Below are 19,768 nucleotides of genomic sequence, written 5' to 3' on the forward strand. Positions count from 1 at the left end.
GAGGTGGAGGCCATACTGGGTCATTTCCCAAATCTGGGATCCCTTCAACTGGCCCCTAAGTCAGACCTTGTTCCAACTGCCCAGGAATCCCCAACAAATAAAGTCCTGCTTAGAATGAATCTCAGAGGATGAACAGGAGCGGGTGCATAGAAAGGGGAGAGGGTGTGTCAGACAAAAATAGCACGTCGAGCTGGGCACATCGGAGGGGAAAGAAGAACTGAAATATGAGTCCTGATTTTGTACTGGGAGTAAAGAATTTTGATTTGCATTTTAAAGAAGTTATTCTGGCCATCAAGGTAGAAAATGGATTAGAACCCATTAGGACTGAGTAGATTAACACATGTCCATGGATAGATTCAGGGATCTGCTGAACTAACGCAGCAAAATGATTCCTCATCATGTTCACCAGTCTTGCACTAAAATGTATCATGTTGGACAACACGCAGCTACTCGCAGTTCCCCCTCCTGTCCTCGGTGCTGCTGGGGCACAGTTTACTCCTGTGTGTTCTGTGAACACAATACGTTGCAACTGTGTTTACTTTAGACACTCAGTAATATTTTAAAGCAACTAAAAACTGGGGAAAGTGACTTTTATATTCAGTTATTTAGATCATTCCCAGTGTTCTTCATTTTTTGATCAAAGTGTGTGTTGGTGTCATGTTCCTTCTTACTGAAGACGTCCTCTATCATTTCTTGAAATGCAAGTCTTCTGGCAATAGTTTTTTGTTTGTTTTTTTAAAATTTTCTTTTGTTGAGAAAGTCATTTTCCCTTTATTTTTGAAAGATGCTGCTGCTAAGTACAGAATTCTGTCAAGGCTGGCTTTCTCGCCCTTTAGCCCTTCCGAGGGGTGCTCCACTGTGCCCTGACCTGCGTGGTTTCTGAGCAGATGTCTGCTGTGTGCTCGGCATGTGCTGTCGTCCTGTCTGCCTCTACAGCTTCCTCTTTGGTTCTCAGCAGTTTGCATGGGATGCGCAGATGGGAGTTTCTGTTTGTCTGTCTGTTTTTGGTATTCAGCCTCCCGGGCATTTGACGTGCGTCTGTTGTAGACCACGCATTTCCATCGCTGCCCCATCACTAGGCTCCACTGGGGACTGAGGATACAGGGACAGACACGGGCCTGCTCTCAGGGGCTGTGCAGCAGGATGGGAAGGAGGGCGAGGAGCACACAGACTCTGTCAGAGGTTCACCCTCAGGGCTTTAAAGATGAAACCTTTCCTCCATAAGATCAGTCGCATGTCGGCTTACACCCGCTCCAGGGCCAGCACCTGTGTGTGCAGGGCTGTGGGCCACCTCCTGATGTGCGGCTGCGGGGCTGTGTTTCTGAGTCTGCTGTCCTTGACAGAGCGACCTGAGCCTGGGGGACATGGGCGCCCCCGCCGACAGCAAAGAAGCTCTCCGGAAGGAGAGGGAGGCGCACCAGAAGCTGCTGGCGGACAGTCACGGGCTGGTCATGGACCTGCGCCAGCAGATGCACCACAGCGAGAAGAACTGGAACCGGGAGAAGCTGGAGCTTCTTGAGCGGCTGGACCGGGAGCGGCAGGCGTGGGAGCGGCAGGAGGAGGAGCTGCGCTGGACGATCCGGCAGGTGAGGGGGCGCGGGGGGACCACCGATCTGACCTGGGAGTCAAGTCAGGGCACTCAGGGCTCTGCCGCACCAGGCCGATTTCGGGGCCACCAGAGGAAGAGGAGGACCTAGGGTTACCCGGGTCTTTTCATCACAGGTCTGTAAGGGAACCACGCGCGTGCGCGCGGTGTGTGTATGGTCAGGGGTAGAGGATAACATTTTAAAGGAATTTAAAGACTAAACTTGAAAGATGAGGTTATTTCAGGTCTTAGAAATTGAATTCTGCTAGAAAGCAAACTAACTTTTAAGTGCACCACTAACAAAGTGGGCACGGTGACTGCTGCAGCTGGAACGGACCGTTAGTGAGGAAATTGCTGAGCTAAGTTGCAAGTCGGACTGTTTGCACCTGCCGTGGGTACTGCTGAGCTGTGATTAGACAGGACCATAGTCCGGGGAGGGAACTGGAAGTTTATCGTCTTGAACTACAAAAACAATTGAGAAACGCAGACGCGTTCTGGGAGAGGGAGCTTGTTTTTGCACAGCCCAGATAACTGTTCTCTGCGTTTCGTCAGACTCGGGACGACCTGCGTACCACAGCCTGCATGATGCACAGATTAAATTCTCACATTAATGATGAAGGATTAGGATTCCGCCCTAGCGGGATTTTTACATAGGAATAATTTTATTTATCTCAGCCTGTCACACTTATAAACTCATGAGGCCTCAAGGTAATGTCTCAATCACTAAGAAACTGAACTCAGGATAAGAACTTCATTACTGGTACAGATACCCACACTGCCTTCAGCTACACAGGAGCCTTTTAGAAAAACGTGCTGTCATTCCCGGGACATGGTCCCTGTGTTCTGCATACTATTGGGGAGAGAGGGAAGAACTGAAAAAGACCAGGAGCCTTGAGCTCCGACACGCCTGGAAAGAAGCAAGTGCCCTGAAGCTGAAGAGGCACTGACGTCCTTCCTGGGTTCGGTGACTCACATGGTGAGTCACTGGACTGACGGGTGATATGGCTCATTTTAAAATTCCCCAAATTCTACTGAAGGAAAGTTGGCCACTTCCTGTTTGGCCTAAAAACATGGCACTTGAAAAGAATTTTCTAACCATTAGTTACTCCAGGCACCTCATTACCGGGCCGGCCCCCCACCGGGCTCCCTGCCCGGACCACTCACTGTCCCTCCTGTCCCTTGGGAAGGTCGTCGTCATCACCGTCCCCTCTGCCTGTGAGCTGTAGGCTTGCTGGTCTTGTCATGGCTTCATTTGGGAAGTCACGTCTTCGGTAGAAGTTAAACAAGTCCTCTCGGGTTTTATTTTACTTTGGGAATGAAGAATGTCTAGTAGAGGAGAAATGAGGAAGACATCCGATGATGTTCAACTTTTGAAGAGTTAACACCCTAGAGATGAGCACCCGCCTCATTTTAAGACTGTTTTTGGGAAAAGTAAGAGCTGAACCCCATTTCCACATGGTCACTGCCACCCCAGCTGCATCCTCAGTCAAGGTTACCATCTTTGAGCAAAATGGATCTGACACACGAGTGTTCTGGACGTGCATCTGGTCCTGAAATCTGTATGGTGGATCCCACGGGGCTTTGTGCAGTGATTTCACTGCTGTTTTTAGAAGGTTTGCTGTCAGTGAATGATGCTGCAGATATGCAGCTGTGCCTTCAAAAATAAATCCAGCCTTTCCCCCAAAATACTTGACACTTTAAAAATCACAGTACTGAATCCTGAAGATTAGGAAAAGCGGTTGTAGGCATTCTCTGTAAAGGAGGACGCTGGCTGAAGTGTGTACGGGTGTGTGTAGATTTTGCTGGTATCAGTTAGTGGGCTGTCAGTTCACTTCGCTCTCAGCCGCATGCCCCATAGGTAACAAGCGCGGTCGGCGGGCCCTCCTAGTAACATGCGCCCTCGATGTCTGATTGCACGGTGGGCGTGTAACCTTCCCTGTGATGACCTCATGCAGACGGTGGGAGCAGTAACACTAAATCCATTTTCCACTTGCAGAACACATGCTTCATACTTGTCCTGTGTCACTGAATTCCTCCATAATTTGTGCCACACAAGGCATTTCAGATGACAAATGATTGTGGGAATGTGTGAGGTCAGGTGACACAGACCTGACTGGTGACAGTTAACTTCCTGGAGTCACACAGCACTTCTCTGTGGAATCGTTCTGTTCCCAGTGTACCTGCCAGGACCCTAGGACGTGTGCTGATTAGACTAAAGGGAAACTCAAACGTTGCTCCAGTCCCCTCTAACTCCCTTAGAGCAGTTACCTCTCCAGCCTGAAAGGCTGTTCTTTTAAAATCTGTGCACAAAGTCACCTTTTTCTTGTGACCAATTCAGGTAAGGTGACACTCTCAAGGGTTTACTGTTCCCTGTATTATTTGAAATGCAGATCTTAAATGTGGCATCTGCATGACAAGTTGTTCTGCTGCGGGACTCTGAGCTCGGAGGCACTGACGTCTAGTCTGAAATGACTCCCGGGAAGCCCTGCCCATCTGAGGCCCCATATTCTGTTACAGCAGCCCGTAGGCACCTTAGAAGCAGCTACCTCCAGCTCAAACCGCCATGGTTCATCTGTAGGGAATCTAAGGCTCACCAGCTATGGTGCGCACTGTTCCTGGCTGCCCGGGTTTATTCTGGAAACCCCGCTTTACTGAGTTAGAACGCTTGTTCGTAGCTCTTCTCTGTAGTCCCCCCTCCCACCCCCTCCATGTACACTGACAGCTTCACGTGTGATTCCTGCATTTTAATTCTCTGCCCAGAGTAGCTTGGAGATGATCACGTGTTGAAACTAAACTGCACTGACATGTATTAGATGAATGTAATAAGCTTTCCTTTTCATGCTTCCTCAAGGAAGCATTTAGCATCTTTAAGAGAACTGTGCTATGGGGGGTGGCAGGGCAGAGAGGGCTGAGCCAAACCCAGGATGACTTGCTTGTTCCTCATTTAGCTGTGAGCCTAACAGTTCAGCTCTGGCTGCTTCAGTCGCCACCTTCCTCATAAATGGAAGATCGCACTAGGAGTGAGTCAGAGTCTTCTGTCCCCGCACGGCTCTGTTCCTGGTTACACTGGCGGCGCCGACCCAGCCGATGGAGGGCGGCCCACGTTAGGACAGAGGTGTGGCTGCTGAAAGACGCTTCGTTGAAGCGGAAACCAAGGCGCTTCCAAGGGAGGCTGAGAACTTGCTGGCATCGTCTCAGCCTTGAGCACTGGAAGTCTTTCCCCTGCCACCCTGTGAGGACAAGGCCTGACGTCTGTTTAGTCATTCAGATAATTTACTTACTCAGAGGGCAGCCAGCACAGGTCACCCAGTAGGGGCCCATCACTGGTGCTGTCTGCTCCTGTTCTGGGAGGCAGGGAGGGGAGCCCCGGAGGGTCCAGGGGCAGCAGCCCCCAGGCTCCTCAGAGGATAGTGCGCCGCCCCCCACGTGTGTCCCTGTGGTTTCACCCAAGCTTCTTCTTAAAGCCCCCCCCCCCAGGTCTAGGTCTGGTTCTGGTTCTGTGAAGAGACAAGGCATTTATCCGGCCGAGGAACCGGGCAGGCCTGAGAGGAGTCGGCAGTGGTTCTGCCGACAGCGAGCCTCACCGGGCCAGCCCTGCAGCCCTCTCTGCTCCTATCTTACAGGTGGGGAGAGTGAGCTGCGCAGAGTCAGCAACCTGACACCTGCCTGGACCAGACACACAGGGGCTCCAGCTCAGGGCTGCAGACTTGGCCCTGGGATTGACCAAGTCAGGGGAAAGTAGGGCTGTGAACAGCTGTGTGGCTTGAGTTTTTGTTTCTTTCTCCAATTATCCTAGACCTTTAATTACCTCTATAGCTAAACTGTAATCCTGTCAGGCAGAGTGTAAGTTGTTTTCGACCCTTGCTGGTTATAGCCCCAGTAGCTCCTTCAGGATCTGTACAGGACGCATCCCAAATGATGTGGAGACCGCACTGTTGTTAGGAAACCTGGGTAGGAAAATCAGGCTCGCCCTCAGAAGTTTGCTATCACTGACGGTTTTCCAAGTGTGCCTTAAATTCTGAAGGAAATTACAAAGAAAGGGAGTTCTAACTATGTCACTTGGCAATGTTAAGATCGAAAAAAAGGGAAACGTGCAATTTCCCACGAGCACAGTACTCAGAGTTAAACGCACAGTAACATACATGTTCTCATCAGGAGTTGGCCTGTGCGTGGTCAGTGCAGGTTGTCCCCGTCCAGATTTCTCTGTAAAGCATTTGTAATGTGTTATTTTTGAAATTATGGTCAGAACTCTAAGAACATTTACTTTTCACTGTCATGGATGAACCACATATGATTCCAGATTTTGGAGAAACCATGATCTTAGGGGGCAACAGTAAACAATGAAGCTAATTGTTTCCATTTTGAAAACCCTCAAGTTGCAGAAAGAAAACAGTCCGTGGAGAGGCAGCAGTTTCCTCTGTGATCAGAACGAAGGTGACCTCAGCCCCCGTGCCCACCCAGGGGGGCCCCGGGCGCCCCGCCCCGCGGGGACCTGGCCCTGTGCGGACACCGACTCCACGCCCTTCCAAGACCGGCCACTGGCCAAGCTGAAGGAATCAGACAGGTGCTCAGCCCGGGAGAACCTCTACCTGGATGCCCTGTCCCTGGACGAGGAGCCAGAGGAGTCTCTGGCCCGCGGGCCGCAGAGGGAGCTCAGGACCTGCTTCCCCAAGGTCAGCCTGGGTCTGGGGTGCAGTTACCTGCGGCAGGACCAGGTGGGGTGCGGGGGCCGGGGCTTAATCCACCGCTGGGGAGTCTTGGTGAACAAGAGCAGCAGACGGGAGCGCCGCACAGGCTTTCCTGGTCACTTAGACTTAGGGGACCATGCCCTGTGAGCCCGTGTCACGGGGGCTGCACCTGCCCACTCGCTCAGCAGACAGGAGCTAGTTGGGCCGTGCTGTCCAAAGTGGGGGAATGGCCCTGAGTCTCGGGGGGTGGGCTCACCTGCCTTCTGCTGAGCCCCTGTACCAGCAGCAGTGACATCCCAGCATCCTGGACACGGCACACGTGCCCTCTCACAGCAGTGGAAGCGGACGGCCTGGGAGGCTGTCCCCTCCCCAGCTCCCTCGCTGACCTGTGCCGGGGGCCAGCCCTGTTACCTGGAAGGTTACCTCATGCGGACCCTTGCTCCCTAAGGACGGGTCCGCACGAGGATTTCCCAGGAGAACCATGTGTGCGTTGCTCTCTTAAGTGGCGGTCACTGTGCCTTTGCCTGGCTCCAGATGGCAATGTTTAAAACTAAGAGAGCTCTAACCATGGGTGTCACGCTGGCTGGTTTTTCTGCACTTCTTTTTCACTGAGGTATGGTTAGTGTACAGTGTGGATCAGCTCTACAACACAGCGATTCACAGTATTTAAAGGTTATGCTCCCTTTATAGTTAAGATACTGACATAATCCCTATGCTGTACAGCGTATCTTTGTAGCTTATTTATTTCATACATAGCAGTCTGTACCTCTCACACCTTCTGCAACCAGGCTGAGGGGCGTCGGTCCCCTCCCTCACACAGACATATTCAGTCATCACAAGAGCAGCTTAGGAACTCAGGTAGTTAGTGATGTCCCCTGAGGAGCACAGGAGAGCCACTTTTTCTGTGACAGAGTTTATAGCCAAATTTTCTCACTCGTGTGGGCTGTCCCTGGACACAAGCTCTAACCCCTTGTTAACTGTGGGGATTCTGGTTTCATTTTTGTACTTCAGAGGGGCAGAGGCACTCCTGACCCAAACTTGGCCTCCCTGTACACTTGAAGTGGTCTTTTCCTAAAAGCACAACGAATCACTTAGATACCTGAAGGCTCCCAGGCAACCAGTACTAATTCAGATGAACTTATTTCTTCCCTGTAGGAAGAAGACAATCATAAGGGAAATCTTCAAAGGTAAGATGGTAGACTACTGCAGTAATAACGTCTTGGCCTGAAAATTCCATCTTGTCACTGCAGTCTATTGTGACGCTTTCTTCAAAAATGACTTGGAGTAAAACTTCTGAATAGGTCACTTTTATTAATTTCATATATATGGTATTTTTAATCGTTAGCAACAAAAAAGGCCAGAGCCCTGCTGTGTTGCTGTCATGGCAAGAGCTGTGTGGGTAGAGCTGTGTATTGTGCTTAAGGGAGGGTCATGTTAAATGGGTTTAGAAAGTCCATGGAAACCCCTCTCTAAAGTCTGGAAAAACTCCCTCTTGCTATGCTATGCGACATTCCTAGGAGGATTTATTGCACTACTTCCCGGCAGTATTCCTTGAAGTAAGTGAGCAGTGGATGTTAATAATCATATATTCTAGTGACCCGTCTGCACATGGCGGGATGTGTCTGAAAAGGCACAAAGCAGCCACTGAGTTTAAAATGTACACCTGAGCGGGAAGTACAGAGCTTTCCCAGAGCACTGCACCGCGACCACACACATGCTGCTTCTTGATAGATGATGACATGTACCGTTTCTGGGCGATTCACTAGTGTCTGATCTCCTCAGCCCTGGTTTTCCTGGGAACTGTCTCCTTGCCGTTCTGCCTTTTATCAGGTTCATCCCAAACCCAGCGCTGCCTCTGGTACGTCCGTCCCTCAAGCCCTGTCTCCTCTGGGCGTCTTTGGGCAGGACAGGAGAGCCCATGGAGCTCAGGCTCCAGGGCCAAACGGCCTGGGTTCAGACCTGCTCCTGCCCTGAGTTACGTACCTGCTTTGCACAGAAGGCAGGCTTTTGTGCAGCTGATGTGGGAGGATACACATGAAACAGCACCCGGCCCAGGTGCCTCCCAACCCCACTCTTCCTTTCTGAGCAGGCCCCTCCCTGCACTGGAGCCATTGGTTATTTTTTTATCCTACTTGCTTGTGTTAATTTCAAAGGGCCACCATGCCCGTAAACAGTATCACAAGGTGCTGAGTGAGGAAAGTGCAGGCGCCCCCACCCCTTTGAACACTCTTGCTTCCAGCAGGGTCTGCTGTTCCCCCGTGCCTTCTGCTGTGCATCCTCACACGCCTGCACGTGTTTCAGGTGCATCCTGGTTGCTGCTGCTGCTGTTTGGCTTCAGTCCCTGCTAAGGTTGATGCCTTTTCTCTGTTCGTCCATAGTCTCAGTTCCACGTCATCCACCCAGGCCCTTGAGGCAGATGGTCACCTCCCAGGTGACGCTGGATTAACCCTGGGAGGAGGTTGTGTGGGAGGACCAGGCCTGTGGTCTCTGAAGCACAGTCCCAGCCCCCAGCGAACAGGGCTCTGACCAGAGGCAAGAGGACAACTCTGCTTGCCTGGAGAGCTTAAGACCTAGTGACAGATCAACCACCCTCTCTGTTCCCTCCTATTTCCAGTGCTGGTTTCCTGCCAGTCTTCTGTGATTCAGAGGGCCCCAGACAGCATGTAGAGGATGACCTTTGCCCCCAGTGGGAAATGACGAGCTGGGATGTCTGCGGGCGTCACTCGCAGCTGGGTAGTGCAGCCTCTGCTCCGGGGGTGGGCGGGGTTGGTGAGAGCATCATCTGATGGCTGAGATGGTGAGGCTGCAGATGCCACCACTCCTCTGCCCCGGGGTGGGGTGATGAGCTGCCTGAGACTCCAGCAGCACCCCTAGTCCCATCTCAGATGGTGAGGCCCCTGCACCTCACGCAGCACCTGCCAGGGCCTGTAGGAGGCTGTCAGACAGAAATATATGGAATTAGGGCACTGACATAGTGACGAACCTACGTCCCTGTGGTCCAGAATCCAGAACTGGCTGTGGCTTTAGCTCACCTACCCTGGCCCTTCCGTGGTCTTCTGCTATACAGAAACACAGGAGGAGCGAGAGCCAGGAGGCGGCTCCACTGAAAGGGAAGCGCAGAGGGGAGGGGGCACTGGGCCTGCTGCTGGGCCTGGGCAGGGCGAGAGGGATTTCTGCTGGACAGGGTATGGAAATCTTTTGCCAGCCTGCTCCAGTCTTCCACTTCCCTCCTGCCTCCGTCTTCCATTTGGCCTGCAGAGATCGTTGGGCTTTAAGCCAGAAGAGGAGGCCGATGGGTGGAAAAGACCTCTGATTACAATCATTTTGTTGGGGGTCTCTGTCCCCCACCCACCACCATTCCATTATGTGGTCCTGACCTGGGACCGTGATGTGTCCCTGACTGTAGCAGGAGCACCTGCTAAGGCCAGGAACTCAGGGAACTCCAGGAGCCTCAGGAGGGAAGGTACCCACAGCAGACGGAGAGACCAGGCCACAGCCAGGTTCCCCTCTGCCTCTGGAGCGTCCCCAGGTTGGACTAAACATCGCTGTGGGCATGGAGCCCCCCCATTCCACAGTACTGGAGGGTCAGCTGCATTGAATTCGGCCCAATCTAAGACTTCTGCAGCCATTCCAGAGCCATAGGGGGCTGTATGACAGCAGAGGGTCACCCAGGATGGAGAACATCAGGCTGCTGGAACGTCTCCTGATTGTCCAGGGAGAGAGACAGGCACTGTGCGTGTGGGCAGACATGGCTGCCCTGGGTCTCTGGCCAGCAGCTGACGCCTTCTCTTCTCCTGTCCCCTCCCCTCCCCAGAGCCGTGTCTGTGTCATCCATGTCTGAGTTCCAGCGCCTGATGGATGGCTCCCCTTTCCTGCCAGAGAAGGGGCTGCCCCCAGCAAGCAGCAAGGAGGACGTCACCCCACCCCTGTCCCCCGATGACCTCAAGTACATTGAGGAGTTCAACAATGAGAGTTGGGCCGACAGGACGGAGGCCGGCACCGAGCTCTTTCCCGACTCCTCCTGGTATCTCACCACAAGCGTCACCCTGACTACGGACACCATGACCAGCCCAGAGCACTGCCAGAAGCAGCCCCTGCGGAGCCTCGTCTGCGCCGAGCAGGCCGGGGTGAGGGTGCTGCACAGCCCGCCTACCGTCCGGAGGCTGGACAGCATAATGGCGGTAGGCGGTGAGGGCCGGGCCCGAGGCCTGGGGGACACGAAGGGGGCCCCCTCGGAACACGTACTTAGCAGGTGGCCCTGTGCCCCCTCCAGGCACCCCCGAGACTACGTGGAGGGTGGGCCCCGGCCCCTCGACAGCACCCTGGCTACCCCACTGGGTTTCTCCCCACCACTGCACAGCCTGGAGATGTCCAAGAACCTGAGTGATGACATGAAGGAGGTGGCCTTCTCCGTCAGGAACGCCGTCTGTTCTGGCCCCAGCGGGCCTCTGGTGAAGGACATGGCCTGCCAGACCAATGGGTCCCGGACAACGGGGACGCAGACCGTGCAGACCATCAGCGTCGGCCTACAGACCGAAGCCCTGCGGGGCGGCGCTGTCACCAGCAGCCCCCACAAGTGTCTCACACCCAAGGCGGGGGGTGGTGCCACGCCCGCGTCCTCGCCTTCCCGCGGCCTCAGGGGCAGGCAGGCAGCCCCGGCCATCGAGAAGGTGCAAGCCAAGTTCGAGCGCACGTGCTGCTCCCCCAAGTACGGGTCCCCCAAGCTACAGCGGAAGCCCCTCCCCAAAGCTGACCAGCCAAATCCCAGGCCCTCGACGGCGCTGGCCCAGAAGGGGTGCAGCGAGTCGGCCTGGGCCCGCTCCACCACCACACGGGAGAGCCCGGTGCACACCGCCATCAACGACGGCCTCTCCAGCCTCTTCAACATCATCGACCACGGCCCTGTGGTGCAGGACCCCTTCCAGAAAGGGATGCGGGCCTCGGCCTCCAGTCGGTCTCGTTCGGTGGAGCCCCGGCCAGAGCTGGGACCAGGCCAGGAAACCAGCCCCAGCTCCCGAGGCCGATCGCCCAGCCCCATCGCGGGCGGCGCTGAGACGTGCAGGGAGGAAGGGGGAGAGGGCACGCCAGTGAGGCAGGACCTGTCCGCTCCCCCTGGCTACACGCTCACAGAGAACGTCGCCCGGATCCTCCACAAGAAACTGCTGGAACACGCCTTAAAGGAGGAGCGGAGGCAGGCTGCCCATGGTCCCCCCAGTCTCAGCAGCGACAGCCACGCGGGAGAAACCGGCAAGGCCGAGCCGGGGTCCATCGAGGTAAGGGAGGCTGAGTGTCCTCCACCATCTGCTCATCCTTTTACGTGTCCACACACCTTAACCTGGGGCTGTACTAGGTCTTCTATAACTGGCGCCTCAGAGCTGGAGAGACACAAGGTGCAAGGGAGAATGGACACGCAGGGACACAGACCCTGAGCTGCTGCTTAAGGAGAACTTCACTTCCCTGCCGCCAGCGGGCTTGTGCGCAAGACGAGATGGAGTTCCCTTGAAGCAGCTCAGGGGTTGATTCAGGCCCTCAGCCCTGGCCTAGGTCAGTGATGTGCGTCTGTTTACCTGAGCTTTCCTCTGGGGTCACATCTGCCCTCCTTCTGTAAGGACTATGTCCCGGGAGAGTGTATGTGTGTGAGACATCAGAAAGCCAGGGGCCCGGGGCGAGGTGGGGGAACGAGGTGGACCTAGGACACCTCTCGTCAGGGCCCATAAGGGCGACATCTAGCTCCCTGAACGGCCTCCATGCACATAGCAGTCTTCTGTGTCCTTGAGTCCCCTCAGCAGTTCAACCAGGCAAGACGAGTGGATAAGGTCAGAATCTGGCCCTGGTACAAGGCAATCATCATGACCCCCTACACATCACCCCTCTAGGGCTGCCTGCAAATCAGTCCACCTTGAATTCTGCTCTGACCGTAGCCCCGTGTGGTATAATTGTACCACCCCACTTCTAAAACAATTCCCCTGTCCACTTCCAGAATAAGCAAAAACAAAGCCAGGTGACGGTGGGCAAGGGGCTGTGGAAACAGTGGTGATGCCAGCCCCACGGCTCACCCCATGTGCATTCTTGGGGGTCAGGCCTGACCCTCCAGCAGCCCAGATGGACCAGACCTCCTCCAGGCAGGGCAGCCACCAGAGGGCAGGGGTCGGCAGAAAGGAGAAGACGCCTCCCCTGGCTGCCCCACCCTCGCTCCTCACAGGCCCACTGCCCCAGCTGCACAGGGGAGGACAATGTGTCACCTGAACCACCTTCTGCCCCCCTTTCCCACAGCAGGGGAAGTAATTCTCAGCCTCCTGGTACAACTCACCACAGGTGTTTAACTCAAATAGATTGTAAACCATGTAAATTGCCAGTGACCTACAGCAAGGGCAGTGCCACGTGGTTCAACCCCACAGTGACAGTCTACGGCCTCACCTGCCAAAGATACGAGTCTTTGTGGTAGCTGTTCCGTGCTCCGAGGAGGCTGAGTGTCTTTGGGGGGCCCTTCAGGTGAGTGGTTTGCTGCTGCAGCAGCCGTCTGAGGGAGTGCCCCATCTTAGGGATCTCGAGCAGCCAGCTGGAATGAGTGTTTAGTCCCAAAGCATTAACTGGCTGGTTTGTGGTGTCCCATTTGTATTAGACACTAAATAGAAGTTAATTTTTATGGACTAGAAGTGCTTTGCGTCACCTATGGTGAATGCTCCAGGTACCCTATGATACTACAAAGGAAATGGTTTAAGGACTGGGTCACAGCGCCAAGGCATGAACACGGCTGTGCCCCACCCCTCTGTCCCCTGGAAAGCGTCTGTTTAGATCATCTCACTGGGTGAGTTTGCTACCAAAAGAGGGGATGGCCACTTTCGGAGGTGCACAGGCACAGAGTCAGGAGTCAGGGGTTCGAACCTGCGTGGAGCGTGCACTGGCTGTTTAAATGTCACAGGTGCTTTCTTCCTTTCCTGTTGGAATTCTTCCTCACCTGAACTGACTACTCTGTGCGGCTCGTTGGAGAGCCCTTCCCATCCACCCATAAATTATGTGTAGGGTTTTTGTGTCATTTCCCACTGTCCTCAGCCCTTCTGGGGAATCTGAGTGGTCACTGGGGCGTCCGGACCCGGGGACGGAGGCGTCCTGGCCAGGAGTGGGCACAGCTGCAGCGCCAACCCCCCACCCCACAAGCTCCTTAGGCTTCCGTCTGTCTTGAGGCCAGAGCCGCAGTGCGGAGGAGCCGTGAGGAGGAGGGCTGGCGTGGGGCCAGGAAGAGGTGCAGTGCTGTTTGAGGGAAAACGCACGGGGAGAGTTTAGCCTGGGTCGCAGCTGCTTGGGCACCGAGACTACAACAGTCGGCTGTTTGGAACAGCCAGGGGCAGGCGGGGCTGCACTCTGCCGTGGGGGCCCCTCTGGCTGGAGCCCCGCCTCCAGCTGGCTGTCCCCGGAGCTGACTTTAAACCTGTACTGTTGTTCTTTCTTAAAAAGTACTTCGCAACCTACTTGCTCTTCTCTCTCTGTCTGTCCCGTCCAGAACCACACTGTCTTACTAACTGCCCCCTGGGGACTCTAGCCCTGCCTGCCTCACGCCGTAAGTGCTTTCTTCCTTCTTTCCCCGCTGCGCTCGCTTGTGTAGCCCAGGGCGGCCCCTGACCCTGGAGGTGTGCCGTGGGGGCTGCCCGCGCAGTGCCGGGTCCCGCTGAGCGACGCCCCCTCCGTGCAGTTTGCAGCCAGCGCGCATCTGCAGTGATGCCCCAGAGGGGCGGCCAGGCCAGGGTCCAAGCCCAGCACCTCCCCCGGGGCGCACTGCCGCGGGCTGTGATGAGGTGTGACCGTGTCGCAACAACTACACCAGAGGGAATGAATACAAATCCATCTCGTCCTCCCCAAAGGTCACCACTGGCGACAGAGCAGTGCTCAATAAATGCGTTAACTGAATAAAGCATAAAATCAGCCCTGCTCCAAAAATTGCATAATTGCCTTCAGAACCTGACTCGAGGCCTGTAAGGAAACACCGATCTTGTTTCTTTCTGTTCAAGGATAGTCACTCGCCCACCTTATCCACTGGCCTCTCACACAGTCAGCATGTGGCCCCCAGAAGCCAGCACCGGGGCTTCTCGGGGAGAGACAGCGTCCTGGCGTCTGTGCTGGTGCACTGCTAACACAGAGCACTGTGCCCTTGGACTCAGGGTCACATAACGTTTCTTCTCCAAGGTGTTCGCACAGACACACTGAAGAGGGGACACACAACTCACAGGAAGCCCTTGTCACAGCCTCAGTCAGGTGGAAATGAGCCACAGACTTAGGTCGGCAGCCTGTACGCACACCCAGACGTGCACACACCACACACTAGTACACAACACTCACACAAGACTAGGAGGAGCGACACCCAAAGCCATGGCAGGTTCCCCGGCCACAATCGCCGGTGCACCGGGCTTGGGGGAGGTGAGGACGTTCGGTTTCAGTTCCACCTGTTCATGCTGACGCGGTGTCACAGGCTGAAGCTCTGGTTGTCATGGTGTCTGTTAGCACACGTGCTCTGCTGACGTGGCCTCCCCGCAGCTGCAGGACAAGTCATCTTGTGTCATTGCTCCCTTTCTGCTGCCTGTGGGCGGCCTCCTCCCTCCATTGCTCGCTCCGTGTCACAGGCGCTCTCTTCCATGTGTCGCTCCCCTGCTCTGCTCACCACACACTGATCTGGGTCTCTTTACATCCTGTGACTTCCTTCCTGACTGGCTCTGCGGGTCTGGTTCTGTGTCCTTACTCACGGTAGTGGTTTCCTATCTCAGCTTCTTGTTGAGCAAGTGTCATCGGGGCGGACAGCTCCACCTGGGAGAACTCACCCTGTCCTCCTGCCGCAGCCTCCAAGTCCGGGGTCCTCCGTCCTAGCGTGCAGAGCAAGGAGCAGCGGCCTTGAGAGGGGCCTGCAGGAGCCCCGCTCGGGGCTGAAGTGGGTGTCTATCCCCAGCATGTGCAGGAGCTGGCAGAGAGGCCCAGGTGCTCAGCTTCCACTCTGTAAACGCTGCTACTGGGAAGAGTGGTTAGATGAAACACCCTAAGTTAAACACTTCACGTCAGTCTGGAATGAACAGCAGCAGAGCTGGTGGCAGGGGAGTCTCGGGGCTGATGCGCCACCGGGTGAAATCTCCAGGCCCTTCATGGGCCACGGTAGTTACCTCACCGGTCCCGGAGGGCTGGGATGACGGGTCGCCTGGGTGGGAAGGTTTCCCCAGCCGTGTAGACCACTCGCCCCTCCGGCTCCCCTGGCTGCTGCAGCCCCGTGCACACGCCCATCTCATGCCACACTGTAATCGTCACCTGCCATCTCCCCTTCACTGTTGTCACTGGTCATTTGTACTGAACCCTTTGCTTACCGTTTCAATCGTTCTCCATGAGCAGCATATACATGAGCACTCGAAGGTGCAGGTGTGCTGGGCTCCTGCACTTGGGTCTGGGGCGATCAGCGCCTAGGGGACCTATCTTGAGTAACCTTGTCTTTCTCTTCCTCGGCTCTGAAGGAACTACCTTGTTCCGCACTAGCTCCGCCCCTAGAGCCCTGCTTCTCCAGGCCCGAGAGACCAGCAAACCGCCGCCCTCCGTCCCGGTGGGCCCCACACTCCCCCACTGCCTCACTGGCCCCGTCACCCGGGGACCCAACCTCCACAGAGGAGCTCGGCGACGAGGAGCCGCCCATGGAGAAGCCACACCTGTGATGCGGTTCGCATGGACCATCCGGGAAAATCCACTGTAACTTGCATAACCACCCAGTCGTCATTGTCAACCGAACTCTGCCCCAAACGGAGAGAGCTGGTTTTCCCAAGGTCAAAGAATGTTAACAAAAACAAACAAACAAAACAAACCACAGCTGCTGAATGTTCAACCTATGAACCTGAGATGTTTCTAGAATGAAACAGTAAATGTGCCTGTAAGAACTTAACTTTTTCATAGCGCAGAAAACTATTTTTGTCTCCATCTTTTTTACACACAGTATATTAAAAAAACAAGTAAATAAGATAAATTTAAAAACAAAGTTTTAAAGATGTACATTTTAAGAGATTCTGAATACCCTTGCTCACAGTACTGACTGCCTCTGTTAAATGTGCACTGTTAACATTTTGGTTTGGTTTATTTCCACATTGAATTAGGATGTTTTAAGTTAATCTTGTCAGTGTACTTGTTTTTTAAGAATTTTTGAAATGCTTCGGACCGTCTGATTCAGTGTACTTTTTGTAATGAAAACCCTGTGAGGCCAGGAGACAAGGCAGACTTCCTACATCCTGGCGGGTGGACGCAGAGGCCTCAGCTTCCGCGCTCGCCGTGTGATCCACGTGTTCCTGTCGGCCTGCATGTCCACACGCCGCCATGGCCTGTTCCACCCTGAGATGCTGACTCCCCACGTCCTGCACTTGTACCACTGTTCTCTAGTGTCCATGATACAACAGCATTTTAAATTATTGTTAAAGGATTAACTGGCAATCCAGTGTTTACTCAAATTTTCTTGTTTAAGGAAAAGCACTACACAAAGTCTTGAGGATACCAAATGGAAAGAGAGGGGGGTGCCTCCGAGTCTGTGTGAGACAATGATGAAGAAGAAATAAAGCCTGTACGAGCCGGCACCTCCTTCTGGCCCTTGTGTCTCCCGGGCTTCTGCCTCTTCCTAAGGGCTCCCATTAGTGTGGGGCAGCGGGGGGTCATGTGCCACTCTCGCACCAACTGGGAAAGCTCTGAGTGCACCCAGGCCTGGCAGGGTCTCTATGAGCGCATCCTGGGATAGATTAAAAGGCAACTTCGTGTTTTGCAGAAAAAGCCAAAATAGGTGGGCGGGGGGGGTACAGGTTATTTGCAGTCAGAATGCACCCGCCCTGGCTCCCTCTCCCCTCCTTGGAAAGTGGGAGAGCCGGTAACTTCCAGAACAGGCATTTCCAGCCCTGGACTGAGACGCGACCCAAGCTGTCAGCAGGGGACAGAGGAGGAGTCGGCGAAGGAGTGGCACTGATGAAGGGAACAGGGGAGCAATTTCAGGCCAGAGCTTCTGGCTCTAACGTTTTGTTCATAGAACAGTTTTCTTCCTATCCAGATGGGCTAATAAGTTTTAGTCCTGGTCCATCTTTAAACAGTCAACAAAAAATAGCAACCTCTGGACACTGGAGCCCTGTGTAGCTGCTGTGTAAAACAGCAAGATGGCTCCTTAAAGGTTAGTTACAGCAGGACCCAGTAACTGCACTTCTGGGTGTAGACCCAGAAGACCTGAGAGCTGGGACTTGAACAAGTATTTGTACGCCCATGTTCATAGCAGCACTATTCATGATAACCAAAAAGTGTCTGTCCCTGGATGAATGGATTAACAAAATGCAGCCTTAGAAAAGAAGGAGGTTCTGTCCCCTGCTATGGCATGGATGAACCATGAGGGCATTATGATGAGTGACACAGACCAGTCACAAAAGTAACAAATACTATATGATTCCTCTTACATAAGGGACCCAGAGTGGTCAAGTTCATAGATACAGAAGTGAAATAGTGGTTAGCAGGAGCTGAGGAGCGGAAAGAATGAGGATACTGTTTAATGGGTGCAGACTTCCAGTCTGGGAAGGTAAACAAGTTCTGGAGACACGCAGTGGTGCTGGCTGCACAACAGCGTGAATGTACTTAATGCCCCTGAACTCTGCTGAAAAATGACTCAAATGGTGAGTGTTATGTATATTTTACCACAGTAACAATTTTTAACGCAAAAAGTAAATATTCTACTTAAGCCCCCAAACATGGGTGCAAACCAACTGTCAACCAGGTGACAACATAAAGTTTCTTTCGTGCCCACCTGCCCACAGTAAACGCCAGGAGAAAGGCACGCCAGCGTTCTTCCACTTGGAAGCAACTAGGCAGCCGCAAGAAGGGACGTGGCTGGTGCTCATCCCTGGGAAAGCACCAGTGTCAAGGCGCATTACAATCCAGGCTTCAGACCACGCTGTCAGGACCTGCTCTGTCTCCACTCTGCTCTGCGTGGCCTTATCCTCAGACACGCATCCCAAGAGCTGGCAACGCTGCTCCCCCGAGGCTCTTACTAGGTTATATCCTCCAGAGAGAGGCTCTTACCAGAAGTGCCAACAGAAGCCCCAGGATTAAAGCGTCTCACCCGTCTGCTCTAAGTCATGCCACACCTCAACCCGCTCGCTGCCAGACCGGCCCGCAGAGGAAGAACAGAGGGGAGGGTGCCTGGAAGACAGTGAAGGCTGAACAGGACAGGGAGAAAACCCCTGAACTACAGGGAGAGATCCAGTCGCCCCAGAGAACTTGCTCACTGGCTGGAGAAGAAAGCCCCCGGCACAAAAACAAAACGCAAAACTGGCGTGGTCTAAGTCCCAAGCCAAGCAGGGTGTGAGCTGAACTTGGAGGAAGAGCGGGATGTAAATGCGAAAGCAGGAGAGGTGCTGGCTGGGGAGGTGGCAGTAGAGATGAGGGGACCGTCCAGAGACCAGCCTGCAGGGACAGAGCCACAGCAGCAGGACCAGTGCCCTGAAAGCGCCTGGGGACCTCTGGGACCACCCAGGCCTCTCGCCGCAGGGCGCATGTGTTCTGGAGCCTGGCTCCTGAGGAGCCGCTGGGCTTCTGCACAGGCAAGACCAGAGGCGGAGTACCCTCTGGCCGCACAGACAGTGAGGCCCCAAGTGGTGAGAGCAGCTGCTTGTCTGTTCACGGCCCCACCCGCCGCCCCTAGTGTGCAGTCTGCTTTCATGGCCTGGAGAGAGAGAGGCCGAAGCCCAGCTGACAGCCCTCACGTGCACGCCGCCGCCCCTGCCTCCGGCTCAGGGCCAAGGCCAGCCCGACAGCGCCCATCCAACTGCGGTCAGTCTGGGCGAGAGTGGCCACGAGACACCTTTCCACCTTTCCTTTTTCCTCCTGATGAGCAGGCAACCTTGTTACATTAAGGTTTTCAATATCATGTGTCTGTTTAAAAAGTATATCTGTGCATGTCATTATTCAAATTCTCTTCAGTACCTCTGTTTCACTCACTTTTTTAGTTAAGCTTGCCAGAGTTATGCACACTTTTCTTCAAAAATAGCTGAGATGTACAACTACCATTTTCTAACGTGTTGATTTTTTTTCACATTGTGGTGAAGGATACATGACCTAAAATTGAGCACTGTGACGAGTACCACTCAGGGGCACTTGGTGCATTCACAGAGCTGCGCAAGCACCCGCGCTGTCTGATCCCAGAATGTCTTCATCACCCTACAAGGAAATGAGCCTTGAGCAGTCCCTCCCCCAGCCCCTGGCACCCTTGGATCTGTTCTCTGTCTCTGTGTTTTTGCCTACTTGGGACATTTCATATAAGTGGAATCACACAAGATGTGGACTTTGGCTTCTTTCATTTTGCATGGTGTTTTCAAGGTTCACCCACACTGCAGCCCGTGTCTGCACTTCCCTTTCAGAGTTGAGTAATAGTCCACATTTTGTTTACTATTTATTTTTAAAACAAAAGAAAATGCTTTACCTTAAACAGCCCTGACCACAATGTGCACTGGAAGCCAGT

General features: G+C 54.1%; 1 protein-coding gene across 5 annotated transcripts in view; it reads left to right on the plus strand.

Moving 5' to 3' along the window:
• Positions 1 to 19,196, plus strand: part of MTCL1 (microtubule crosslinking factor 1) — a 110,898-nt gene extending 91,702 nt beyond the window's left edge. For all 5 annotated transcript variants that reach the window (XM_072949249.1, XM_072949245.1, XM_072949247.1 and 2 more), the window contains 5 exons: positions 1,344 to 1,586; positions 5,962 to 6,258; positions 7,429 to 7,460; positions 10,088 to 11,546; positions 15,759 to 19,196. In XM_072949249.1, the coding sequence (XP_072805350.1) occupies positions 1,344 to 1,586; positions 5,962 to 6,258; positions 7,429 to 7,460; positions 10,088 to 11,546; positions 15,759 to 15,953 (2,226 nt within the window). In that variant the 3' untranslated portion in view covers positions 15,954 to 19,196. The remainder of the gene's footprint in view (positions 1 to 1,343; positions 1,587 to 5,961; positions 6,259 to 7,428; positions 7,461 to 10,087; positions 11,547 to 15,758) is intronic.
• The last annotated feature ends 572 nt before the right edge of the window (positions 19,197 to 19,768 follow it).

Source organism: Vicugna pacos, chromosome 24, assembly GCF_048564905.1.
Source record: "Vicugna pacos chromosome 24, VicPac4, whole genome shotgun sequence".
Taxonomy (NCBI): Eukaryota; Metazoa; Chordata; class Mammalia; order Artiodactyla; family Camelidae; genus Vicugna; species Vicugna pacos.